The sequence below is a fragment of the Callithrix jacchus genome, chromosome 6 (assembly GCF_049354715.1).
Source record: "Callithrix jacchus isolate 240 chromosome 6, calJac240_pri, whole genome shotgun sequence".
Lineage (NCBI taxonomy): Eukaryota > Metazoa > Chordata > Mammalia > Primates > Cebidae > Callithrix > Callithrix jacchus.
This window is the reverse complement of record NC_133507.1, coordinates 104,136,020-104,163,679: the sequence shown is the minus strand read 5'-3', so window position 1 is coordinate 104,163,679 and position 27,660 is coordinate 104,136,020. Positions and strand designations below refer to the sequence as shown.

At 42.8% G+C, this 27,660-nt stretch overlaps 1 protein-coding gene across 5 annotated transcripts in view; it reads right to left on the bottom strand.

Annotated features, from left to right (window-relative positions):
* CFAP221 (cilia and flagella associated protein 221) overlaps nucleotides 1–19,561 on the bottom strand; it is a 110,610-nt gene extending 91,049 nt beyond the window's left edge. For 2 of the 5 annotated variants that reach the window (XR_004744728.3, XM_002749523.7), the window contains exons 1-6: nucleotides 19,375–19,561; nucleotides 17,859–18,044; nucleotides 14,774–14,874; nucleotides 4,545–4,631; nucleotides 4,285–4,383; nucleotides 2,517–2,617 (exon numbers count right to left, since the gene is read on the bottom strand). Coding sequence is in view for 4 of the 5 variants with exons in the window: in XM_002749523.7 (XP_002749569.5) it covers nucleotides 2,517–2,617; nucleotides 4,285–4,383; nucleotides 4,545–4,631; nucleotides 14,774–14,874; nucleotides 17,859–17,997 (527 nt within the window). In the remaining variant the exon portion in view is untranslated. Of the gene's footprint in view, nucleotides 1–2,516; nucleotides 2,618–4,284; nucleotides 4,384–4,544; nucleotides 4,632–14,773; nucleotides 14,875–17,858; nucleotides 18,045–19,116 lie in introns of all 5 variants that reach the window. The other 3 variants (XM_035305087.3, XM_008999025.6, XM_035305088.3) reach the window with 3 other exon arrangements.
* Between the last annotated feature and the right edge of the window lie 8,099 nt (nucleotides 19,562–27,660).

The window sequence follows — 27,660 nt, the reverse complement described above, 5'->3', positions numbered from 1 at the left end:
GTACTGGGGTGGAATTCTTGCAGAATGTTTTAGGGAAAAATAAATAGAGAACGGAAGAGCATGGGGCCACGAATGTAAAAGTTACCAAAAATGCAGAAGTCAGATCACCCCCATTGTCAGCAACAATGCGGGAGAAACAGAAATCCTCACACATGGCAGGTGGGTGTGTAAAGGCCAGCAACCATTTTAGAAAACAGACTGTCATTACGTAGTAACCCAACCTGTGCCGTGACCTGCAATTCCCATGTAGGTATATATCCCGGAGAAGTTCTAGAACATGTGCCCGGGAGCCATGTACTTTATAAGGATGTACCCCAGCAGCGTTCAGCATAGCAAAAACAAAACAAAATAAAATGGTGGAAACTACCCATAGGTCCATCAGTAGTAGAGTGGATAAAAAATTGTGGTGAATTCATACAGTGGACACAATAGAGCAGTGAGCTACAACTCTGTATACTAATGTGGCTGAACCACAAAAACATAATGTTGAATGAAAAACGCAGGTTACAAAAGAACTTACACAGTAAAATTCCGTTTATGTAAAGATCAAAAACTGGCAAAGCTAAACAATGTATGATTTAGGGGTGCATATGCACAGTTCAAAACTATTCAAGTAAACTCAGGGAATGGTTATTACAAGATTCACAAGAGTGATCGTGAAGGTAATGGTCCTACTTTATGCCTTAAAACCAGTATTCATTGTTACTATTATTTAAACTGTGTAAATCATTACAGATTCTTTTATATGTATTACTTATTTTACACTTTTTAAAGAGCCTTTTTAAAACAAAAGTCAGCAGAGATAGTGAGTGAGAAGCTTACTAGCTCACTCTGGAGGAGGCAGAGAAGAGGGCCAAACATCAGCTGAACCAAGAAAGTTGTTCTGGATCTAAACTCTGGAGTTCCACTCAAGGACAGCAGTTTGTACGAAAAAAGAAGGGCCTCAAAGCTCATGTGCATGGTCCATAAGCCTCCACCACCACCAAAGGGGTTCTGTGGTTGCTCTTTCTCACTCAATCTACCTGGTCATTAGCAGCCTTCAGTCCTCTGCTCAGTGCTACCTACAGTCTCCTTAGGCCTTGGTTTCCCCTCCATAAGCCTGCTGGAGCCCACAGTCTTTATCTACCTCTATATCTAGAGGGATCTAGCATTTGTCAGCTACTAAGTAGATTAGAATCTTCCAGTGGCCATTCATTGTCTGCAAGATGGAGTCCACGCTCTCTGCTGCCATCATGCCTTTGCAGAGGCTCTTTCTCTGCCTGCAGTGCCATCTTCTTGCCTCCAGCCCAAGGGGTCCTTGGAGGATAACCCAGCTGTCACCTCCTGTATGAGTTGTACTTAGTAACTAGAATGATTAATTGATGACATGTCCTATCCCTATTAGAATCTGAGGCCTCCAGAACTGGAGAGTTTATTTAGCCTTCTTTTCACCATGAGTGATATGTCTTACAGAAGTCCCCCTCCACTCCCAAACTTCTAGGTACTAACTCCTTAGCTGTTGAATCATTGGGAGGAGGCAGGTGGGGGCAGGGAAGGGTCCAGGTAAGTGGGGTGGAGGGATGGAGGACTCAGGACAGTATATATTTTCCAACCTGTACAGAAATATTTAAATACTTTAACAACTGGCATGGCCATTATAAACCCAGCCCTCTGTATTTGTGAGTTTCATATCCATGGATCCAACCAACCACAGATCAAAAATATTTGAAAAAGCAATGGATGGCTATGTCTGTACTGAACATGTATAGACTTTTTTCCTTGCCATTATTTCTTAAACTATACAGTATGACAACTATTTACATAGTGTTTACATTATATCAGCGTTAGAAGTAATCTAGAGATGATCTGAAGTATACAGGAGAATGTGCATAGGTTATATGTAAATACTATGCTATTTTATTTTTTATTTTTTTAGAGACAGGGTCTCGCTTTGTCACCCAGGCTCGAGTGTAGTGGTGTGATCACAGCCCATTGCAGCCTCAAACTCCTGGACTCGAGCGATCCTGTTGTCTTTGCCTTCATCTCAAAACGGACTGGTTAGTGGATGGGTATATAATCCAAGTTGGTCTGATAAGCCTCAGTCCTGGGATTTTGCTTGAATGCCCCCAACCCCTCCACCCTCTCGAATCACCCCATCCCCAGGCTAGCGTCTGGAGCTTCTGGAGGCTGTCTTGCCCCCATGAAGGGGACCTGTTGAGAATGAAGCGCAAGACGGTGGAACTGACATATCAGAAGATTCAGGCTCCTGCAACCTGGTTTAAATCCCTAGACCCAGAGGCACCTGAAGATCTGCCTGGCTGGCACCTTTCAGTTAATTGAACCAATATATTTCCTTTCTTGCTTATGACATTTTGACTCACATTTGGTTTTTGTTTTTGATTTTTTTTCTTTTTTTGCCTTTACAAGTCCAGTCTATTTCAGGTGGAAGGATCATTTCCATTAGGAAAAAACACAAGTCTAAGTTTGTATATGAGTATCTCTTAATTTTTTACATTCTATATATTTTGGTAGCTCACCTTTCACCAAGTAGAACATTTGACAGATTTATAAATGAAGGAAAGTCCGGTGAGTTCACGACTGGATAGGCATGAATAGGAACGAGCAAAGTGTCATCTCCCTGAAGTTAACCAGAAAAAGTCAAGTTTAACGTTCTGAAGACCACAACTTTTAGACAAACTTGTAGATGCTTTATTTCTTCTCTTGTTTTCTATCACTAAAAAATATGTCCTTAAGAAACTTCAGTGCTTAACTACAACATTAGAAATATTGAGTTTTCTTAGCCATAAACAAAGTAGAGAAAATTTTAAGTACTCTTTATCGAAATGAGGTTCACTATTATCCAAAGAAGCCAAAGATAATGATGCCCCCGAGAGATATGAAGACAGTAATCTGTCTGCTTCTATTTCAGAAAATTATATGGAATCACAACCTTTAGTGGCCCAAGCAAAAGAGAAACCAGCACAGAATCATCTGATTCAGATAGCACAGAATGGAAGACAATGTATTGGCAAGAGAGCACAGAAAGCGTCTTCTTGTCTCATATGACGTTAACCTTCAGAAGGACCTCTAACTTCTCCAGGCACAGTTTCTCTCTTTGCAAAATGGAGATAATCACATCTTTCCTTAAAGGTGTTTTTAAGAATTAAAGCAGATGATGGCGTTAAAAAGTCAAAAGTATTGCACAAAAGGTATTATTATTAGCATTATTTGGGAGTAGCAGGAAATGCACCCTGGCAATTTATACAATGCCTGTTCAAGGGATGTTTCTTCTGTTCAGTGCAGAACATTCCTTCTGGAAGCAACATTCTGATTTTGTTTTTATTTTAATTGAAACTCCAAAAAATAATAATGGTCTACCACACTCTTAAGGAAATGTGATTCTTGATCTAAAATACTATTGTAGGTATGTTGGGTGTGAGGTTCTTTCCTTCCCCCTATGGAAATGCAGCTCTAAGATGATGTGAGTCAGAGACAATACACAATTTATAAGTTAACTTTGCAAATGTTTATAACTTTTTTGGAAAGAAAAAGTGAAATGCTTTCAAGGTAAGTCACCTTATTGTACAGATTGTAAGAAATAAAAGCATTGCTTGAAAAGAAAAAAAGTAGAAACTTATTTGTTACTCATGTATACTTTCTGTTTTGGTTTTGAAATATCAAGAATTGAGTTAACCTAAGGGCTTCTCAAGCTGAAGATTAGGTCTGGACTACAGAGCAAAGCAAGGCACAGAGAGGACAGCTTTAAGAGAAGGAATGACAGCAGCTCTGGCTGGAGGCCAAAGGATGAATTAGGTGACATAGGAAGGAGGTCTCAGAAGAACTCAGAGAGTTCCCACCTCCCAGAACCACCCCCATCCCCTGCACCAGGGCTGCCTCTGCAGACATTCCCAGGCACAGGCCAGTAGCTGGTGTTTATAATCACAATTCGGATGGTTGTTAATTTTTCAACCTACACTTAAGGGAGTATGTTAAAGTTGTTTGAAAAGGGCTTCACCAACTGCCAGCACCACATGACAGATGAGGCTTTAGGCACAGGGCAGTGGGAAGCCTGCAGCAAACCACATCTCCTGACTCTGTCCAGGTCCTCTGCAGCCTAACACTTTCCCAGCTGGGGCCACGTTACTGGGCAACAAGCCTTGCATGCTAGTCACACTGGTGACCCGGGGAACACCCGGCACTGGGCCAAGAAAGCTCTCAGTGGTCATTCCATCTCTCTTTCTTCCACCCTGGAGAATATAAGTTTTAAACCACCATCAAAAAAGAAAGCAATTTTAAGAGACCCACCTTACAGTGAATGCGGATGCAGTCATAGTAGTATCGCCACTCATCTGGAGAAAATGTAACGGTGACCGTGAGGGACAAGCCAGGGAGCAGGCGGTGTTCCTGGAAGACAGGTGGGCTCTTGTTGGGACAAACCCTGGACTGCACAGAAAGCAGCACCAGGGGTGACAACACACTGCACACCCACCCCACACAGGCCTGAGATGTAGACAACCACAACCCAGCAAGGCACTGTGGGAGGACAGGTAACCAGTGACGCTTACCTTTATTACATAATTGATCTCAAAGTATTTGGTTTGCGGGGGTAAAATATGAACACTTGTAACTTCATTGGAAATATTGATCAGGTGCTGCGAGAGAAAAAGAAGTATTTAGAGGAAATACATGACTTTAGTTATGTGCATATTCATCTCATTTATGTAGACTTCATTGATTTCTAAAAGGATTTGAGGAGATATCCTGTATTTTTTTTAACTTTTTAAAAGATGTGAACTACATCATATACCGTTTAAAGAATAAACACAACATACACCATTTCAATAATTATAAAATGTGCCCATGTACCCACCTTCCCCCTTAGGAACAATACCAAAGCCTGCAGTACCCACCCCCACCATAGTCTGAGGCATAGCATCCTTAGTAGCCCCCTCCCCACAGTCCTGAACGTTCCTGCGGGTGCTTTTTGTTAAACCCAGTTTAGTCCTGTGATTCAGTGGAGCTAAGAAGTCAGGTACCAACTCCTACAGGTTCTCTAATTACATGCCACTGGTTTAGGGGCCAGAGGACACTGAGGCCATCAGAAAGTCAGGAAAAAGAACGTGGCTAACACAGCCTCCAATCCATGCCTGGGGCAGATGAAAAGGAACTCGAGGGTGGGAATTCTCTGGCAGTGATGGGAGAAGGCGGTTCCCGTGACTGTGAGGCAGGATCATGTCATGGATACAACAGCTGGGTCTCTGAGGAAAGAGGTATTTTTCCTTCCTGTGTTTGAAAGGGACTTGGGAACTTTGAATTCTGGGGCTCTGGGCTTTGCCTGGACCTGGGGAAGGTTAGGAGACTTTTGGTTTCTGAAGTCTAGTTCAGGAAGGCCCGTTGCTTAGGGCCTGACATTCTTTAAGGCTCTAAATTAGACTTTAGACATTCTCTCCTGATGAGGGTACACTGTATTTGCATATGTTTTTGTTGTTGGTGATGGTTTTTTATTTTTGAGATAGGGTCTTTCTGTGTTGCTCAGGCTGTAGTGCAGTGGCACAATCATAGCTCATTGAAGCCTTGAACTCCTGGGTTCAAGCAAACCTCCTGCCTTTGCTCCTGGGTAGCTGGAATTATAGGTGTGCACCACCATACCCAGCTAATTAAAAAAATTTTTTTTGTAGAGATGGGGTCTCACTATGTTGTCCCGGCTGGCCTCAAACTCCTGGGCTCAAGGAATCTTCTCACCTCGGCCTCTGAAAGTGCTGAGATAACAGGCGTAAGTCACTGTGTCTGGCCATGCAGTGTTTCAAAAGTTCTTATTTATTACGTGTGAATATTCTTAAAGCACTACAATTGTTGTGACCCTGTTTTGGTATATCTTCTCTTTCTCACAAAACATGTTAAAAGCCCAAACAAAAAGTTTCCCAGGCCTCTCTTGGCCTCCAAGGGGCCCTGCACTCCAATGGGCAGTCTCGGTGAAGGTATGGGTTCCCAGGTCCCAGACCCAGAGAGCAGCCTTTCTGAGAGAGACTGGGAGGAGAGATGTGCTGAGTCCATCACACTCAGAACCCTGGGGTGACAGGACCTGCCTGAGGATGGGCCACTCAGCCCCAGGCCTGGAAGCCTTATCAAAGAGCTCTGTCCCTATGCTTCTCATTGGGGGAGGGCTGCGAAGTCCTCAAGCTGGAGTCCAGGAAGAACTGGAAGCAGAAGCAGTGCTATCATCTGTTATTACTTGAAAGTAATTCAGTAAGAACACTGCAACAAGCAAGGGTGTATGAACTGGTTTTAACATACACCCTGGGAGTGGTTAAGCTTAGAGGAAGTCAGCAATCTGCACTCTAGGAGTGCTTTGTGAGCACTGAAGGATCCTGACTCAGCATCTACACTCCAGAGGCAGCCACCAGAGTGTTTCAGTCATGCCAACTAAGTCCATGCAGGAGAGTCTTCTATCTTAGCAGAAAGAATACTCAGAATCTACAGATTAACTAGAAATATTATCTAGGCATTTCCACTTTTGAACAAAAGGGATATGGGAATCTAGTGAGCACAAAAACCCAATATCCTTTAGAATGAAATTCAAGGGCCCCAGACTCCCTTAGGCCCCCATGCTCTGCACTTTACTATTCAGTCAGCGAGTTGTCACATCTGCTGCCAGCAAAGCCTCCCCACCAGGAGCTACAGCTGGGACTTTGTGCGATTACAAACACCATGATGTTTTTGCGTGCTTGCTAGTGAGGGTTCATATGTGGTGCAGAATATCTTCTCAGACCTGTTCACTGCAGCAGACCACCTGACCTCAGGTGATCCGCCTGCTGCTGAGGAGTGGACCTATGACTCCCACATGCTGTCAGGATCAGACTATCAATATCTGCCTGACAATTAGAAATAAGCTCACTGGCTTAGGTCTGTTTCCAACAAATGACATTATGGCAGAAGACCAGAATAGAGATCTGTCCTCAAAGCTACTGGGTTGGCTCCGTTTTTCAGTATTCCTGAATGGTCCCAAGGAAGACAGGAACCTAAACTCCCAAGACTGGAGATCCAGTCCGCACCTATGGACAAATAGAGAGACCTGACCCTTCCTCCAACCTGAGTGTGTCAGAGCAAATCCAAATCTATCCACTACCCATTTGAACATGAAGGGGGCAGGCTAGAATTCATGACATGATATCTATGTTGTCAAGTGAGTGAAAAATTAGCAATAAGAAGGCCAGGCACAGTGGCTCACATCTGTAACCCCAGCACCTTGGGAGGCTGAGGCAGGCGGATCACCTGAGGTCAAAAGTTTGAGACCAGCCTGGCCAACATGGTGAAATCCTGTCTTTAATAATAATATGAAAATTAGCCAGAGGTGATGGCAGGTGCTTGTAATCCCAGCTACTCGGGAGGCTGAGGCAGGAGAATTGCTTGAAACTGGGAGATGGAGGTTGCAGTGAGCCGAGACAGTACCATTGCACTCCAGCCTGGGCAACAAGAGCGAAACTCTGCTGCAAAAAAACACCAAGAAAATACTAGATGATTTTCTTAAAGAATAAAACAACATAGATCCAATTTGTGTCAGTAAAAGATACATTATTTGACTATAGTTTCCCATGTCCACCTTTAAAAGATTCTTGATCTGGGCCGGGCGCGGTGGCTCAAGCCTGTAATCCCAGCACTTTGGGAGGCCGAGACGGTTGGATCACGAGGTCGAGAGATCGAGACCATCCTGGTCAACATGGTGAAACCCCGTCTCTACTAAAAATACAAAAAATTAGCTGGGCACGGTGGCGCGTGCTTGTAATCCCAGCTACTCAGGAGGCTGAGGCAGGAGAATTGCCTGAACCCAGGAGGCGGAGGTTGCGGTGAGCCGGGATTGCGCCATTGCACTCCAGCCTGGGTAACAAGAGCGAAACTCCGTCTCAAAAAAAAAAGATTCTTGATCTGGAATTGTTCATTTGGATCGACAGAGAAATAAGAAACAACAAATTCAAACAAAAATGTAGATATTTAGTTAACAGGAATTCAGTAACAGGAAGAAAATGTTCAACTTGTGCTTGAGATCTGAAGTGAAATGGAGACTAGTGGAGACTGCAGGTCTGGAGAGCTGGGTGCAGTGGCTCACGCCTGTAACCCCAGTTACTTGGGAGGCAGAAGTGGGAGGATCACTTGAGCCCAGGAATTTGAGGCTGCATTGAGCTGTGATCCACGTGGCAGATGGCAGAGAAGGCAGTCAGCAGACCATAGTGATGGTGCGGGCAGGGATATTTCAACCAAATAATGCCTAAGACAATTCCAGAAGACATCGTGCCAACAAACTTTTTCAATGAACTTAAAACAACAACAAAACATGACAAATTACAGCAAAAAATGAACAGTTCAGTCTCTACACTTTAGAAAACAAAGTCAACATCCAACAGACTGACTTCCAAAATAGAAGATTGTATTAATTTTGCAGTTTTCAATTTTTGGTTGCAAGTTCTCATTGCTTCCCATAATCATCCATGTTCTGTGTCCTATCAAAGATTTGTCTGAGCCAGGAGGAGTGCAGAGGCCATTTTGTGCAATCTTCTTATTTTATGAAGACATAGTGAGTGGCCTGGTACTGTCCATGCTACAGGGTGAGTGGAAGACCAGGGCCTAGAGCCCGGTCTCCGGCTCTGGGCTAGGGCTCTTTCTACTACATCCTACTGTCTCAAGGTTCAGCGCATCTCAGTGCCCAGCCTGCATTCCCTATCTTGCTTTTTATACTTTATCAGCAGATCAGTTTTATTTTTAGATCGTTATAAATAATATCCCTTCAGGGATAAAATGGCAGTCCTGCCTTTCCATTTATAATTAAAACTGGAAAAAATAATCATCATCCAAAGAAAAAACAAACCTTGGGAAAATGAATAACGTGCTTAGAAAGTGGATGTTAGCATGAAAAGTTTATTTGAAAACATAACAAAACACAGATAACCCAGCGTTACTCTCAGGCAACATAAAATCGCCTAAAATCCTACCCCGTGTTTCAATTTGGGGTCAGTAGACCTCCTAGTCCCTCCAGGATCTCTGTTCCCCTGGGAGCTGACCTTCTGCTAGCCCTGGGGGTCCCCGTTTTCTCAGTGCTGCCCCCACAGGGCACCATATTTACTCCAATGTGAAATTCAGCCCCTTCTAGAGTTTTTCAGAACTGCTTCTGGCTCCACAAAAACCTCACAAAACCCATCAACCACACATCAAGTAATCATAAGTTTAACAGCCATTACTCAGGATTTGTAGAAATTTCCCCAAGAGGGTTCACAGCTCTCTTCACTCCCAATCCCATGCTGTTTCTAGCTCCCTTCTGTGTCTCCTCAGGAGAGTCTATTCTTTCCCTCCTTCTAGAGGGAACAGCAGAACCTGCCCTCCAGTGAAGGCTTGGCTTGGAGTGGATGGGGGCTAACCTTCAAACACAACACTTGAGCCTGCAAGTTCAATGCCACAGCTTCTCAGAGAAGGTTCATACATGAGGGGTCTGGGGACAAAATTCAAGCAGCCTTGTAAGTTCTTTAAAGTGTTTTATTTTAAAATGCATCTTTGTCATGCATTTGCTCTAAAACTTTGCTCTATATTGCATTTCTCAAAAATGTAAGCATAAAATTGATGCTCTAGAAAAATGTACTATGTTTATACCATGGCTTCAATTCCCCCATCCCCACACACTGAGGAGAAGCCATTGGGAATCATGGCCATGATTTTGAGATGCAAGAAGATCTTGTGGGTCTCTAAGACTGTAATACAATAGGTCTCTAATGTAAACGAATATAAAAACAAATATTATTATTTGAGAAAGCCAGAAGAAACTGTTCATTTATTTAAGATAAGACTTTTTAGGCTAACAATTTTGTTTTGGGCTGGCAACTGCAACATAGGTTGTCTTGAAGGAAAATTGATGTGGTTTTATTTTGTTTTTTTTTGAGACAGAGTCTCAGTCTGTTGCCAGGCTGGAGTGCAGTGGCACAATCTTGGCTTACTGAAACCTCTGCCTCCTGGGTTCAAGTGATTCTCCTGCCTCAGCCTCCCGAGTAGCTGAGACTACAGGTGTGTGCCACCACACCCAGCTAATTTTTTTTTTTTAATTTTAGTAGAGACAGGGTTTCACCATGTTGGCCAGAACGGTCTTGATCTCCTGACCTCATGATCTGCTCGCCTTGGCCTCCCAAAGTGCTGGGATTACAGGTGTGAGCCACCGTGCCCAGCAGATGGAGTATTAATAATTATTTCCCAGACCAAATCACTCCACAAAGGTAAAAACAAATTTAAGGTGTCTTGGTTTTGAGAAAACCAAGGACCCTTATTTCAAATTTTAAGGTAAACTGAAAAACTAATTTCAATATGAATGCAAGCAAAATGTTTCAGATCCTTTAACCACACTTGGATTGATCTCAAATGTTAGTGAACAATTTATTGTGGTTTTAAACACACATTCAGTCATTTCATTCTTGGACAATTTGCAGTTTCCTGTAGCAAAACCAAGATAAAAGCAGTTGTTGGATTCTCCCCCTTGTTTGGCAAGAATTTCAAGGTAATTGCCTTAGGCTTCCGCTTTACTTTGCTGGTAGAAACTGGGGACTGGCTCTCGCAAGATTTCCCAGAATGTTATTGAGATGAAATCACTTTTATCTATTTCTGTTTGATTTAATGTCTGATAGAAGCAGTATGATCACCCAGACTTTACACTGGATTTACTTGGAATTGCTGAGCCTCTGCCACTATTCTAAGAAACTCACGACTCTTATAATAAAGTGAATTCCACATCCTTCACTCACAAGTGCTTGTTGGGTGCCTTCTGCATGTCAGGCACTGCACCAGGTGCCGGGGAGGCAGCAGTGTGAAAGACAGACATGCCTCTGTTCTGCAGCAGAATGAAGCTGAGCTCAGGCTTCATATGTTTTTCAATAACTAAACCATACTCCCTTGCTCCCCATGCATTCTCAACGGAGGTGAAATCACACAAGGGAAGGAAGTGAAAATTGATTCTTGGGAGGACAAAGCAATCTTAGACATTGCAATGGCTGCAACCTGCCAAAGCTCAATCCTACCTGACAAAATATTATTCCTTAGTATTTAGTTTCTTTCATTGATGTCTACCTAGAGGATGCTAATGAAAGAAAGGGTTGAGAACAACATCCATCCTCTAAAATTCCACTTAGTTGATCTTCCTCAAGTGCATCATAACCCTGCTCAAAAATAATTCCTTAACTTCCTGCTGCTTTCTGAATCACATGCACACTCCTTACGTTTATATTCTTTTTCCAACCCGCATGTCCCACTCTCTCCATTACCTACTCCAGAGCCCTGCCATCCAGGCAAACCGCTTCCAAATACGCCATGGCTCAACTCGAGCCCCCGCATGGCTTCCTCTGGGCCCTGAATGCCTTCTCCCCACTTCCTACTTGGCTTTGGATTATCCCCATTGGCCTTTGTGGAGGTAAGAGGGTGCCTTTTCTCCACAGAACATTTTCTTCTGACTTCCTCATGCCACCTTGCTTGCCTGGTCTCATGTTCAAGTTGTTTGGTGGTTTTGAAACACTTTCTGCTACTTGGAAAACTCCTTAATTTTGTTCACTTTAGCATTTCCCATAAAGCTTCAACACTTTTGTTTGGCATGTAATGGGGACTCTCACCAACTGTGTGTGGAATTAAACAGGAGAAAACCCTTACCTTTATTAGAAACAAGGTAACATCAACCAGACATTATAACTACATTAGAGAAAACAAAATGATATTTTGATAAACGATAAATTATAAAAAAGAGATGAATTAAAGAAATAAATAGTAAAGTATACAATAATATGATTAAAATTATGAGGAGGCTAAAATGATTTTAAGTTTAGTAACGTTATTGGAATCACTAACATTATGCTAAACAAAAAAAATAAAAGAGGCCAGTTTCAAAAAGCTATGTTGTGACCCAGAAGTGTTGTGTTGTTAATTTTTTTTGGAATAGCAACTTTTCAACTTACCAGTTAATTATTAACTCTAATAGTTGCTATCATGTAAAAAAAAAAACTCAGTATTTCTTGAAACTATGGGACTCTTAGCAAGCTAATTATGACTATGTAATTTTGAGGAGAGTCTATTTTAAGGAGGGTGAGCCCTCTTTTTCTTAACCCACACAGATGGAAAATATCCTAAGGCTAGTGGCAAAAGTTATAAAACATTTATTATAAAAACAAACTGTGACTTAATATTCTTAAGGTTGCAATATCCCCCAAATCAATCTATAGATTCAATGCAATTCCCAACAAAATCCCAAAAATATTTTTGAAGAAATTGAAAACTGATGCTAAAATTTATTTGGAATTGCAGGGAACCCAGAACAGCCAACATGGTCTTGAAAAAGAAGAAAACTGGAGGACTCCCACTTTGTGATTTCAAAACTTAGCACAAGCTGCAGTAATCAAGTGTGGTACTTCCGTAAGTGTAGGTGTATGGATCAATGGAGTAGAAGTGAGGGTTCAGAAATAAACCCTTACATTTATAGTAAATTGATTTTCAGCAACAGTGTCAAGACTATTCAATGGAGAGTCAAGAATAGTCATTTCCATAAGTAACAGTAGAACATGCAAAAGATTGAAGTTGAACCCCTACCTCACACAATACATAAAAATTAACTCAAAATAAACTATAGGCGTAAATATGAAAGCTAAAGCTATAAAACTCTTAGAAGAAAATACAGAAGTAAGGCTTTATGACTTTGTTAGTTATTTCTTTAATATCCTAAATTTGTGGTAATTTGTTATGGCAGCTACAGGAAGCTAATAAACTGTACAACCCAACGATGCTCCTCTATGTTTATCTCTAAGAGAACTGAAAATACGTCCACAAAAGCAAGCCAAATGTGATCTATCCACACAATGGAATGCTGTTCAGCCATAAAAGCAGATGAGGTACTGCTACATGCTGTGAGTTGGATGAGCCTGGAAAACACTATGCTAAGTGAAATAAGTCAGTCACAAGAGATCATGTATTGTATGATTGCATTCACATGAAATGTCCAGGAAGAGGCAAACCTATAGAGACAGAAACTGGATGAGTGATTGGCCCAGGTGGGAGTGGGATGGGAATGGGGGATGAGAAGTGACTGAAAGAGGATGTGGGCTTTCTTTTTACAACAATCGAATGTTCTCAACTTAGATTGTGGCAATGGTTGCACAACTCTGAGAATATACTAAAAATTACTGAATTGTATACATACTGTCAGTGGGTAAATTTATGGTAATAAATGATAAGAAAATGGTAAGAAAAGAAAGAAAGCATAAGGAGCAAGTAATAAAATTTTATTTTAGCTTCTGGCATGTATTTCATTTATAAACAGTGAGCAATTATGAGTCATAATTGCTTTAGATCTATCCTGCCGCAACATAGACAGCAAATCTCATAACCAGGAACAGTAGATTTCAAAATGAATCATTAACTTTGGTCTTTGATGCTGTGTTGTAAAAAATGTGACCTTGGAGGTTGATGGGTGAAGTTACTAATAACAGTTTCAAATCCTAACCCTTTTCCTAAGAGGAAATACTTGGCACCTAACAGGTTCCTCTCCTGATCTATTCTCGCTACTTACTTCATTGTGTAAGGATTCATGGAAACCATGTTCTCCTCTGTTCTTTGGGGTCTGCCTGACAGAAATTTCCTTCCCAATAGCTTTATTGTTTGTCAGTTTCCTCCAGTGTTTTGCTTTACTCTAAACAATTGAACGTGATAATTACAACTTTCTTACAATGATCTACCTTAAGATACGGCTTTTAGGAATGCTCTACTCTAAAAGTAGACTTGCGGTGGCTGAGGACAGGGCCAGAAGAGGGGAGTCACACACAAAGGCAGAGTCTCAGAGGGTACATGTAAAGAGAGACCACCTCCACCCCTCCCCAACAACACATGGGGCCAGGCTGGCCCGGGGCCAGGTTGGCCCGGATCTAGGGCCCAGCTGGAGTAGTTCTCAGAAGTCCTGTCAGATATGACTAGGGGATCATGGTGAAGTCACTGAGGTGGTTCAGGTCCATTTATGCACAGGATGCTTAGGTGGGACCATGTAGTATGGCAGAGCCCACCCCAGTCAACATCTAGGTCAATGAAGGGGACCCAGGAAGGGCTGGGCCTGTGTGGCTCTGTGCTAAACCGCAGTTGCTATAGGTTTTGGCTACTTTGTAGTCCAGCCTTGCAGCTGTCTCTTCAGGAGCATGTTCACTGGGGCTGACCCCTACCTCCCTGGACCTAGACAAATCCTCTCTGGCCAGAGTGACTGATTAGGCATGGACATCTGACCCAAGCAGGTAAAAGAAAACCCTGGCTGGAGCTTCATAGGAAAGGGACATCCCTATTCCTGGTGCTACAGGCCTGGAGCAAGAGTGATCTGAATAAATTATTTTAACCTTTTGGAATCTCTGTTTCTTCATCTATCTGTCTGTCTGTCTGTCTGTCTACCTACCTACCTACCTACCTACCTACCTATAATGAGAGTAATAATGCAGCCTCCACAGAGCTAGCGTAGGATGAAATTAAATCATGTAAATCACAAAGCACAGAACCTCGAGCCCTAAGACTCACTCACCAATGACACCTATTTGGAAAGAGTATAGGGGGAGCCTTTAGCAGAAGGTAAAATAACTTGTCCAAGACACTGATGCAACCTTAAAGTTTCTCATCATAGAACTACCTTTCTGGCTCAATTTATACTTGCACTATGGCTGATTATGCTGTTACTTAGATAAGTGAATAATATAAATGCAGAACATTTGTGTCATTTCATTATGATTATTAATTACCCCATTTAAAAAGTACCTACCAGAATCTGTTGGTGTTGTTTTTCTACTTGATAGCCTCCAAAATGTATTATGCCAGGTTTTGCCTGTATGACCTTATTTTTTACAAGTTTTGCATAAACCTCTATAAAAACAATGTAGATAAGCACATCATGAGACATCAAAGAAAATATTAAATTACAGTTGATCCTTATTAACATAGCTTTCTTTGATTTAGGGCATTTGAAGCATATGAAAGTTGCAGATATTGGATCTAGCTGTCAACAAGATTAATTATCTGTTCTAAATAAACTGAACTCCTCCTCTATTTTTAAACATTACTTGGGAGATACTATCATTACAATACAAATTCAGGTAGACTGTCTGTTACCTACTAAAATAATTTGCTCTTCACACATTTTGTACACGTCTTTGTCATAAAATGTCAGCTCATAAAAAGCACATGGCCTGTCTTTGCTCTGCCTAGCACTGGATTATTTTACATAATGAATATGCAGCTCAAAGTATCCAAACACCAAACACTTAATTTTGTTACTGTGTATTTAACTTTTATTATTTGATTTCCTCTGACTAGAATACATTGTGATGTAGAGTAATATTAAAACTTAAAGCTCTGAATAGTCATTACTCTGAACAGTAAGTCCCAAACTTTTGGTGTAATGTCAACGTCCCTTTTAAACAGCTGAGCTTACAAAAGTGTCCAGGTCTACAAAAATTTTCCCAGCTCTTATTTAGGCAGGAGCAGACGTGTGGAGGAGGTACTGAGAACCCACTATATGGAAGTGCTTTGTGCCAGGAAGTGCTATGCATACATTTGTTTATAATCCTCACTCCAGCCCTATGACGTAGGTATTATTTCTACTTTACAGCTGAAGGATGTATGACTTAACAAGGTTAAGCAACTTGCCCACAGCTGGTAATCAAAAATCAAAGCCAGGCATGGTGGCTCACACCTGTAATCCCAGTATTTGGGGAGGTTGAGATAGGAGGATTGCTTAAGCCCAGGAGTTTGAGACCAGCCTGGGCAACAGAGTGAGACCATGTCTCCATAAAAAGTTTTAAAATTAGCTGGGTGTGGTGGTGCGTGCTTGCGTGCTTATGGTCTCAGCTACATGGGAGGCTGAGGTGCAAGGATCACTTGAGCCCAGGAGATGGAGGCTGCAGTGAGCTGTGATTGTACCACTGTTCCCCAGCCTGGACAGCAGAACAATAGTCTGTCTCAAGAAAACAAAAAACAAACAAATGAAACAAAAATCAAGCCCAGGTCTGTCTGATTCCAACCAGTAATCTGCGTTCCTTATGAATGTACTGTTTACCTTCTTACAAATAAGCTTTTGATTCTGACTGCATCCAAATCTTGTGAGGCTCAAACCCCTCACCCCATCCCTTTGATCATTATGATTCTAGGATACATCTGAAGTGGGTGGGAAACATTTGGTGTTTTTTTCTTCTCACCAGGTGAGCTGTCACTGACATTAACTTGGACCAAACTGAACAGCTAGAATGGGTTAAGGTTGGCAGGGGAACTGATGATCTCTATAGGTTATTATTTTGTCATCTTTAAGCACTGAAATTACCATATTCTGTAATTTTTAAATTATTTATTTATTTGAGAGGGAGAGTCTCGCTCTATAGCCCAGGCTGGAGTAGCGTAATCTTGGCTCACTGCAACCTCAGCTTCCTGGGTTCAAGTGATTCTCCTGCCTCAGCCTCCCAAGTAGCTGAGATTACAGGTGCCTGCTACCACATCTGGCTAACTTTGGTATTTTAGTAGAGTTGGAGTTTCACCATGTTGGCTAGGCTGGTCTCAAACTCCTGATCTCAAATGATCCGACTGCTTTGGCCTCCCAAAATGCTGGGATTACAGGAATGAGCCACTGCACACAGCCTATTCTGTAATTTTTTTTTCAATGTTGAAAGATTTTATTTTAGAGCCTCAAAGTAGATATAAAACTGTCATTTTTCTGCCAATGCTCAGAAATGGTCAAGTATACCAATTTTCACTTGACACGTTCTACAGTGACAAGAGAACCATATCCAAATACAATATTATGTTCTCACATTTGAGATGTGCTTTGAAAGATGAGTGGAGGGCAACCAAGCATGTTGGTCAAGAGCTGGACCCAGGGCTCCGGTGGCTGAACACCAGCTCGCCACTTACTAGGTGTACCATGTTGGGGAAATCATGTGGTCTCTTTGAGTTTTACCTTCTCCAAGAGTAAAACGTAAATGTAAATAAAGAGCTGGGAAAATTCTTGTAGACCTGGACACTTTTGTGAAATCAGCCGTTTAAAAGGGACATTGACATTATACCAAAAGCAGTTTGAGACTTACCATTCAGAGTGATAACTCTTCAGAGCTTTAAGTTTTAATATTACTCTATATCACATTGTATTTCTAATTAGAGGAAATCAAATAATAAAAGTTAAATAAAGAGTAAGTATTAAGTAATACCTCATGATATACTGTTGTGTGGATTGAATGGGAAAAATGTATGCAAAATGATTACCCTTTTCCATAATAGCTATAGGATTTCCCAGCCACACGATACGTGCATGAAAAGGCAGAAAGGTCTAAAATGTGTGTGGTCCAAAGGACAGGAAGGAACCTCACGTAGCCAGAGCTAGAAATGAGTGGGGCATGGTGATGGGGATGGTGCTGGGTGGGCAGATTGAGATCAGACAGTGAAGGGGGTCAAGCAAAGGCATTGTGACTTTATTCTGTATGCAAAGGGGACTGTTGGGAGTTTGAGCAGATTAGGGATAAGAGCCAGCCAGGATTTAGGAAAGCAAACTGACAGGAGGAGAATGTGGCTGGGGAGGAGTCCCAGTGGCCTGCTGAACAGGAGAAACAAGACAGGGGTAGCAGACAGGAAAGACATTAGAGGAAGTAGAAGCAACAGAAATTGATGAATTTACATACCTCACAAAAATCTACCAGTTAAGCAGATGGATCTAAACAGAACTACTATTCTTAGTAGTAAAAATTAGTATAAGCCTATAAAATGAGATAGCTAAATCAGCTCTAAAAATTCTATTACACTTTCTGGACTTTGGCTCGCCTGGGAAGATGTGAGTTGTAAAGCAAATCTGTCTTCTAGACTCTTACTTGATTCTAGGAGGTGATTAGGTACTTCTCTTCTCTTCTTGGGCTCCTCCACTAGGTTCTTCAAGAGGTGGGGCGATGCATTATTAAAGGGTTCTTTAGCATTTTTCAGTCCTCTGCTGGGGGTTTTCACCACTGCCATTTTATCATGAAAAATGGAATCTTCTTTTTAGAGCCAAAGGTCATGTCCTGGGGAGGAAACAGCAGCAGTATAATCATCCATGAGAAACTATGCACATTTTTTTCTCTTTCTTTGATAAATGTACCTCATCTCTGTGTGCTTTACTGTGGCTCATGCCCTCCCTGCCTCTCCTCTCACACCATTCCCACACATGGCTGCCCCATTAATCTTCTTACATAATGCATCATAACCCAATGTCGTGCCACTACTCCAAACCCTTTTGTGGTCCTTGAGTCTCCCCAAGAGCTCTTACTGAAATGTACGTCTGAGATGCTTCTTGAGCTTATTGCAGGGGCTCGAGAAGGGAAAAATAAAGGCTCTCAGTCAAACAAGTCTGGAAAATATTGATGTAAACATAAAATAAGACTCTTCTTTCAGAGATTTCTCCAAATGAGTTTCTTAGAATATGTGACTATGGAAGCCTTTAACACGTGGAGGCACTGATGACACAACATCGGCATTTCAGAGTCACCTTCCTCCATCCGATGAGGAGGTGGTGAAGCCTAAGGCAGTCCAGTCACGTAGACATGGGGACATTCCAGGAGCTCTGTGAATCTCAGTTCATGCTGAACCCTGTGTCCGCACCTGCCTTCCATTAACACACTCATCTTAAGTTCCACTTTCTTCATGAAGTTGATAAAGAATGTTTATCAACTTCCCAACACATAAAGAATGTTAATTCTTTGGCAATCACTGCTTCTACTACTCATCTGGTGTTAATAATTTATTGCCCTGTAACAACATTTTACATCTCACATTCCTTTATATATTCCACAACTAAATCTCTTAACTTGGGGACCTTGTGCAGGCCATGGGGCTGGTCGGTGAAGCCCCTGAAAAGTAATGTTAAATAGTGTGGATCTTTGTGTGTTTTTTTAGCCCACAGCTTCAGACTCCAGAGAAGACAACATCTAGCAGCATGCAGTGAATCTAGGGAAGGAGGCTCTTAACAATCACTTTCAGAAAGAAGTTTTCCCCTCCCCTCCCCTCGCACCACTTTTCTAGCATCTCTGAAGGCTGCAGGGCCCCTCCTCACCTGCTTCCCTTTCCTCCATCCCTTAACGCCCGCCCCAGACTCACCCTGCAGCCCAGTTCCTCCCGAAGCCTCACATCCCCTGTGCTTCAGGCAGGCTCAGGAGCAAGGCCGTCTTCAAGCCAGCTCGCCCACCGCCCGGGAAGCCTGGCTCCGGGTCGCACCCCCGCACCCTCGTCCCCATCCTCTACCCCGCAGGCCCTCTCACCCCAGCCAAGGACCTCCTCCCCTCGGCGACCTTTCACTCCACGCCTGCTGAGTCCCGCGCACCGCCCCCTATCCTTCTGTCACCCTCTGGGCCAGACCTCTCCTCGGACCCCGGCCGCGGCCCACTTGCGGCTGGACATCGTGCGGGGCTCGGCCGCCTCAGGAGCTCGGCGGCGGCGCCCCGGCGGCCGACCCTGAGCCACCCGGCCCCAGGTCCCGGGCCGCTCACCCTGGACGTGGTTCCCGGGCCGGATTCGCCAAGCGCCCAAGGCCGCTCAGCGCGTCGCCAGGGCGACGCGGACGCGCTCAGGGCTGGCGGCCGGGCGCGACCAAACGCCCCAGGGCGGGGGAGCCGGGCGGCTGCGGGCCAGGACCAGAGGCGGCGGGTGACTACTGGGAGGTCCGAGCAGTTTGCCGGGTCTGGCGAAGAATCAACAGCGCGACTTATGGCTTGGGAGGCGAATGGATTCCCGAGGGGACGTGAGAAAGTTGGAAACACCACACACTGGAACCCTGCAAGAGCGCAGCGCGGGAGCGAGGACGGACGGGGCGGGGCTGCCCGAGCGAGTGGGCGGGGCTTCGCCTGACAGGTATCACTTAAGACACCCAATTTCTTTTTTTTTTTGAGACGTAGTTTTGCTCTTGCTACCCAGGCTGGAGTGCAATGGCGCGATCTCGGCTCACCGCAACCTCGGCCTCCTGGGTTCAGGCAATTCTCCTGGCTCAGCCTCCCGAGTAGCTGGGACTACAGGCACGCGCCACCATGCCCAGCTAATTTTTTGTATTTTTAGTAGAGACGGGGTTTCACCATGTTGACCAGGATGGTCTCGATATCTTGACCTGGTGATCCACCCGCCTCGGCCTCCCAAAGTACTGGGATTACAGGCTTGAGCCACCGCGCCCGGCCGACGCCCAATTTCTTGTAGTTTGTTTTACATTTTCTGTTACAGTAAATTTCAGACATACACAAAGGCTGACCTAATGGTAAAATAGACCTCCAACACCCAGCTGCAACGATGATCAAATCCTGGCCAATCCTGTTTCATACGTATCTTTCCCTGACTCGTATTATTTTGAAGCACATCCCAGATATCGTTTCATCCATACGTATTTCAAAATATACCTCCAAAAGATAGGGATTCTTTAAAAAACATAACCACAATACCTTAAAAATTATAATTTATTAACATCTTCAAATATCCAGTACTCAGTTGTCTCATGTATTTATTTTTAGAGTTTGCCAGTTTGAATCAATTCAAATGCAATTTACCCATTGGAATAGATTAATGTATCTTTTTTTTTGAGCCAGAGTTTCGCTCTTGTTACCCAGGCTGGAGTGCAATGGCGCGATCTCGGCTCACCACAAACTCTGCCTCCTGGGTTCAGGCAATTCTTCTGCCTCAGCCTCCTGAGTATCTGGGATTACAGGCACGCGCCACCATGCCCAGCTAATTTTTTGTATTTTTAGTAGAGACGGGGTTTCACCATGTTGACCAGCATGGTCTCGATCTCTTGACCTCGTGATCCACCCGCCTCGGTCTCCCAAAGTGCTGGGGTTACAGGCCTGAGCCACTGGGCCCAGCCAAACTGCAGAATTCTTAGGGGAGGGAACTGTACTTTGTCTTAGGATCTTCCCAAGTTCTTTTTAAGTTTTTTTATTTTTATTGCATTTTAGGTCTTGGGGTACATGTGAAGAACATGCAAGACAGTTGCAAAGGTACACATGTGGCAGTGTGATTTGCTGCCTTCCTCCCCTTCACCTATATCTGGCATTTCTCCCTGTGCTATCTCTCCCCAACTCCCCACTCCCCCACTGTCCCTTCCCATTCCCCCCAACAGACCCCAGTGTGTAGTACTCCCCTCCCTGTGTCCATGTGTTCTCATTATTCAACACCCACCTATGAGTGAGAACATGCGGTATTTCATTTTCTGTTCTTGTGTCAGTTTGCTGAGAATGATGGTCTCCAGGTTCTTCCATGTCCCTACAAAGGACACGAACTCATCGTTTTTGATTGCTGCATAATATTCCATGGTGTATATGTGCCACATTTTCCCCATCCAGTCTATCATTGATGGGCATTTGGGTTGGTTCCAGGTCTTTGCTATTGTAAACAGTGCTGCAATGAACATTTGCGTGCATGTGTCCTTATAGTAGAACAATTTATAGTCCTTTGGATATATACCCAGTAATGGGATTGCTGGGTCAAATGGAATTTCTATTTCTAAGGCCTTGAGGAATCACCACACTGTCTTCCGCAATGGTTGAACTAATTTACACTCCCTCCAACAGTGTAAAAGTGTTCCTATTTCTCTACATCCTCTCCAGCATCTGTTGTCTCCAGATTTTTTAATGATCGCCATTCTAACTGGCCTGAGATGGTATCTCAATGTAGTTTAGATTTGCATCTCTCTAATGACCAGTGATGATGAGCATTTTTTTCATATGTTTCTTGGCCTCATGTATGTCTTCTTTTGTAAAGTGTCTCTTCAAAAGTGGGCAAAGGATATGAACAGACACTTTTTTTTTTTTTTTTAAATTTAAGATGGAGTTATGCTCCTGTTGTCCAGGCTGGAGTTCAGTGGCGAAATCTCGGCTCACTGCAACCTCTGCCTCCTGGGTTCAAGCAATTCTCCTGCCTCAGCCTCCCAAGTTGCTATAAATTTTTTGTTTTTTAGTAGAGACGGGGTTTTGCCATGTTGGCCAAGCTGGTCTCAAACTCCTGACCTCAGGTGATCCACCCGCCTCTACCTCCCCAAAATGCTGGGATTACGGGCGTGAGCCACTGTGCCCGGCCACCTTGACACAATTCTTTGTCCATATTGATTGCTCAGTAACTGTTGGCCAAGGGGTGAAGCAATTCATTTGTTTATAGAGTAGGTTGCTTTAGTTCTTTCTGTTTTGTTGCCCCAAAGCTACAGATTTCAGAATAGGTACTATCTTTCCCACAGTCCCAGACCTCTCCATCCAGTGCAAATCATGAGGTATTTGTTTTCATATACTTCTTTTTATTTTTTATACAGACGGGAATCTTGCTGTGTTACCACAGCTGGGTTTGAACTCCTGGCCTCAAGCAATTTTCCTGCCTTAGACTCCATATGCTTCTTAATAGACATTGGGTAACACTTTTTAATTTGTACTTAATTTTTTTTTAAGAAAAATCCCCAAATTTCCTATTGTATATAGATAACCCATAGGTATCTATATAAGCAATTAACCAAATTGAGTATTATAGTGTAGTGGACACTACTGGTTGCCTACTTCCACTTGTTTTCTAATGGAACCACAGCTTTACTCGAATTTCTCCCCAGTTCCCAGTTCTAACGGCAGACCCTGATTAATCTAGGCCAGGCCAGACATTGTGGCTCATGCCTGTAATCCCCAGCACTTTGGGATGCTGAGGCAGAGGATCTCTTGAGCCTAGGAGTTTGAGACAAGACAGGGTAACATAGTGAAACCTCATCTCTACATAAACATTTAAAAAATTAGCTCGATGTGGTGGCTCACACCTGTAATTTCAGCTACAGAGGAGGCTGAGGTGGGAGGATTGCTTGAGCACAGGAGTTGGAAGCTGCAGTGAGCTATGATGATGCCACCACACTCTAGCCTGGGTGACAGAGAGAGACCCTGTCTCAAAACAAAACAAAACAAAGCAAAGCAATCCAGGCCAATCATGGAATTCCCAATCCCCTTGCCCACATTGCCCATGACTTAGTTAGGACTGGGCATGTAGCCCCATTCTGGATAGGGACAGGAAAATGTTTCTGGGGACCTCTGGAAAAGACTTTCTTTCTCCTAAGAAAGACACACATAGATTCAGTAGCTTTCTCCTTCTGGACTTCTTAGTGTCAGGAAGTGATTCTGCCATCAGAGGCCATGAGGAGTCTGAGTGTTAAAGAGGTGACAAGGACAGGAAAACAAGGAGACAGAAAGACCCTGGGCCTGGATAATATCATTTCACTTCTAGTTGTTTGGTCTTTGCCTTCCATTTTCTCTTTCTTCCAACTGAAAATATCTGACATATAATGACTTCTGGACACTTACTTCTCAAGGTGTAAACTGTGGCACAGGCGCTTGTCAGGAATGCAGAGTTTTGGGCTATACCAGACCTTGTTCAGGCTACTCAACCAAAACCTGCATTTTAATAAGATGCCCCAGGGGATTCATAGGCACATTAAAGTTTGAGAATCATTAAACTGATGGAGCCCTACAGTTATAGCTGTTTCAGATAATTAATTATTAATCCATTTATTTATGTGGTCTACACTTATTTCACTTAGAGTTCACAATAGCAGAACACAAAGGTGTCCCAGCATCTGCCAAATGAGTGCAATGAGACAAGTGTGATAATGGCATGGAAGCATTAAGCTTCAATAGTACAGGGGGAGCCATTCATTTCCTTGCTTAAAACTCCTTGGTGGCTTCAAATTGTACAGAAAATAAAATTTAACAGCCTTAACACTTTTTTCCCCCCACAGAAACAGTCTTGCTCTGTTGCCCAGGTTGGAGTGCAGTGGTGCCATCATAGCTCACTGAAGCCTTGAACTCCTGGCTCAAGTGAGCCTCCCAGAATAGCTAGGACTATAGGTGCATGACACCATGCCTGGCTAATTTTTAAAAAACTTTTTGTATAGACAAGGTCTCACTATGTTGCCCAGGCTGGTTTTGAACTCCTGGACTCAAGTTATCCTCCTGCCTTAATTTCCGAATATGCTGGCATTATAAGTGCAAGCCATAGTGGCTGGCAAAAAAAATCCTTAACACTCTTTTAGAGCTTTGCAGGACCTGGCTGCTGGCCCCTTACCCCACCTCCTCCTTCCCCTGCTTTATTTTGTTCCCCCACCTCCCCTTTGCCTGGTTTAGAGAGTGAAAGCTGGCTGCAAATTCTTTGATGCTGCTCCCATGAAGAGGCAGGATCCCTGTCCCCTCCCCTTGAGTCTGGTGGGTCTGTGACTGCTTTAACTGCCCAGTGGAGTCCTACCTGAATTCTTGACACCAGAATTTGTGAAGATATAATAAAATGATGTTGTTTCATGCCTTTGAGTTTTGGAGTAGTAGGTTATTCTGTAGCAACAAAATAACCCAAAACTTGGGCTGATTTCTACTAAGGGTTTCTTCCTCAGGGGGGCTTTTCCTGGGTTTCTTTCTGTATCAGGTCCTGCACCTTGGTACTATCTCCCAGTACTGTGTTCTTTCCCTTCATAGCTGTCTTAGTCTATTATGGCTGCTGTAGCAAAATATCTTAGACTGGGTTTCTTACAAACAGCAGAAATGTGTTTCTCATGGTTCTGCAGGCTGGGAAGTCCAAGATCAAGGCACCCGCATATTTACTGTCTGGTAAGGGACCACTTTCTGGTTCATAGATGGAGACTTCTTGCTGTGTCCTCAGGTGGTGGAAGGGTTCAATGAGCTCCCTTAGGCCTGTTTCATAAGGGCACTCAGCCCATTCATGAGGGCTTTGCCTTAATAATCTAACACATCCCAAAAGGCTCAACTTTTGAATACCATCACCTTGTGGGTTAGGTTTCAACATAGGAATTTTAGGGGCACAATCAGACCATAGCTGCTGGGTTTGCCTCTTTGACATCTGTCTTCTTGGACTGTAAGTTCAGTGAAGGCTGACCAGTTCACACAGTATATGCAGTGCCTTGCACACTAACCTGGCACGTGCTGGGACCTCAAAAATATTTGTAGAATTAACTCATTAATGAGGTATGCTAAGTGCTTTCTAAGGTTTAAATAATATATATCTATATATCTATATCTATATCTATCTTTGGAATATGGGTAATATAGTCATGTGGTTCAAAATTCAAGAAGTAAAAAAACTTTCTTCCTCCGCTGCCTTTTGACATCAAGTTCTCTTTCCCAGAGGTAACTCATGTTACCAGATTTGAATTTATATTTATAGGAATATATTATACATATCAAAACAATTGTGTGTATGCTTATATTTATAAGAGTTTATCCTTTGTATATTTTATTTTATTTATATTTTTTTGAGACAGAGTCTTCTCTGTCGCCCAGGCTAGAGTGTAATGGCGCGATCATGGCTCACTGCAGCCTCGACTTCCCAGGCTCAGGTGATTCTCTTGCTTCAGCTTTTCAAGTAGCTGGAACCACAGGCATGCACCAACATGCCCATCTAACTTTTTATATTTTTTGTAGAGAGAAGGTTTGGCCATGTTGCTCAGGCTGGTCTGGAATTCCTGGGCTCAAGTGATCCATGAACCTCAGCCTCCCAAAGTGCTGGGGTTACAGGTATGAGCCACCATGCCTGGACTTACCCATTGTTTAAAAAACCAAATTGCTTACTTTTCTGACTCCCTTTTCCTCACTCAAAAATATATCTAAATGATTGTATCATATCTGTACATGAAGTACCTCCTCATTCTTTTTTATAGCTACATAATATTCCATATTTCTTTAACTAGTTCTCCATTGTTGGATATTTAGGTTGTTCCTGATCTTTTGCTATTAAAAGCAATGTTTTAATTATTTTTACAGATGTGCACGTCACTTCTACAGACACATATATACATCCATTCATACACATGTGAGTACAACTGTAAGAAAAGTTTCCAAAGTTGAATTGCTAAGTCAAAAAATCTATGCATTTGTAATATTGATAACTATTGATAAGTTGTCTTCTGTGGGTGTTACATTAATTTCTACTCCTATTTGTAATACATAGGAGTGTTTGTTTCTTTATAGCCTTACTGAGTATATTATAAAACTTCTATATTTTGTCAATCTGATGGTAAAAAATAGTATTTCAGTGAGCTTTTATTTTGCATTTTTCTAATGTTGAGTGAAGGTGAGCATGTTTTCATATGTTTAGAGACATTTGTGTTTTCTTTTCCACAAAGTCATATCCCTTAGCCATTTTTCCATTTGGCTCTTGGTCTTTTTCTTATTGAGTTGTTGGAGCTCTTTATATATTAGAAACATTCATCTTTTCTTTTGTGATAACTGTTGCAAAATTTGTTTCCAGCTTGTCATTTGACTGTGTTGTTAACAGGTTTTACCTTGCAGAATTAAAAAATTATGTTGTGTTTATTATCTATTACTCTGTAACAAATTACTCAAAAACTTAATGATTTGAAACAACCATAATGCTTTATTTTTTTCTTATGTTTTTTTCTGGGATAGAAATTTAGACAGGGCACAGCAGAGATGGTTTGTTTCTGCTCCATGGATGTTTGGGGCTCCAGGTGGAAGATATGAAAGCTGGAAGGTAGAATCATCTAAAGGCATCAAAGAGGCAAAGGAAATGTTTTCCCTCTGCCCTCTGAAGATTTGGGTCTGAAATAAACAGGCAATAACAGATTAAGACGAGAAAAAGCATGCCAATTTATTTACATGCACAGAGGTATCACAGGAAAGTGAGTACCTAATAACCCAATGAGGTCTAGAAGCTTACATAGTATTTTGAGTTATATAAAGAGAATTAAAGGCTCCTGGGAGATGCTGGTGACAAACTATGGGAGGAACTGCACTGTGAGCAAAGGTTATCTTATTATACAGATAAGGTCTCTCAGGTAACAGCCATCAAAAGAATAGGTGACTGCCTGTGGTAACCTGTCTTGGGAAGGTATCAAACCTTCACCCATCTTTAGGCAGATAAAGGGGCTTCAGAGAAAAAACCTCTGCTTGCATGTGCTGTTTACTATCAGAGATAGATAAAAATTTCCTTTATAAAAAGACAACATTCAGAACTATTCCTATATGCAGTTCTCTAAATAATCAACTTGAAATATGCCAAAAAAGGATATTCTGGGAGGGTGTATTCTAGCTGCCCAGAGCATCATGTGGTGGTTGATACTAAAGCTGCCAGCTGGGAGCCTGACCAGGCTTTTGGCCAACACAGTCATATGTGGCCAGACTTCCTCACAACCGGGCCGCAGGTCCCAAGGACAAGTGTCCCAGGAGAGAGCCAGGCTTAAGCTGTATTTCTTTTTATGATCTAACCTTGGAAGTCAGCATGCAGCCTCATGTCCACCTGATCCATTAGTTGAGGCAGTTATGAATGCCCACCCAGGTCTAAGAAGAGGAAACAGACACTACCTTTGGATGGAGGAGGATCAACCTCATTTTTGTTGTTGTTTTTTGAGACAGAGTCTCTGTTGCCCAGGCTGGAGAGCAGTGGCATGATCTTGTCTCATTGCAACCTCCGGCTCCTGGGTTCAAGCAACTTTCCTACCTCAGCCTCCCAAGTAGCTGAGACTACAGGTGTGTGCTGGCACACCCAGCTAATTTTTGTATTTTGGGTAGACACGTGGTTTGATCATGTTGACCAGGCTGGTCTTGAACTACTGACCTCAGGTGATCAGCCCGCCTTGGCCTCCCAAAGTGCTAAGACTACAGGCATGAGCCACATTATGCC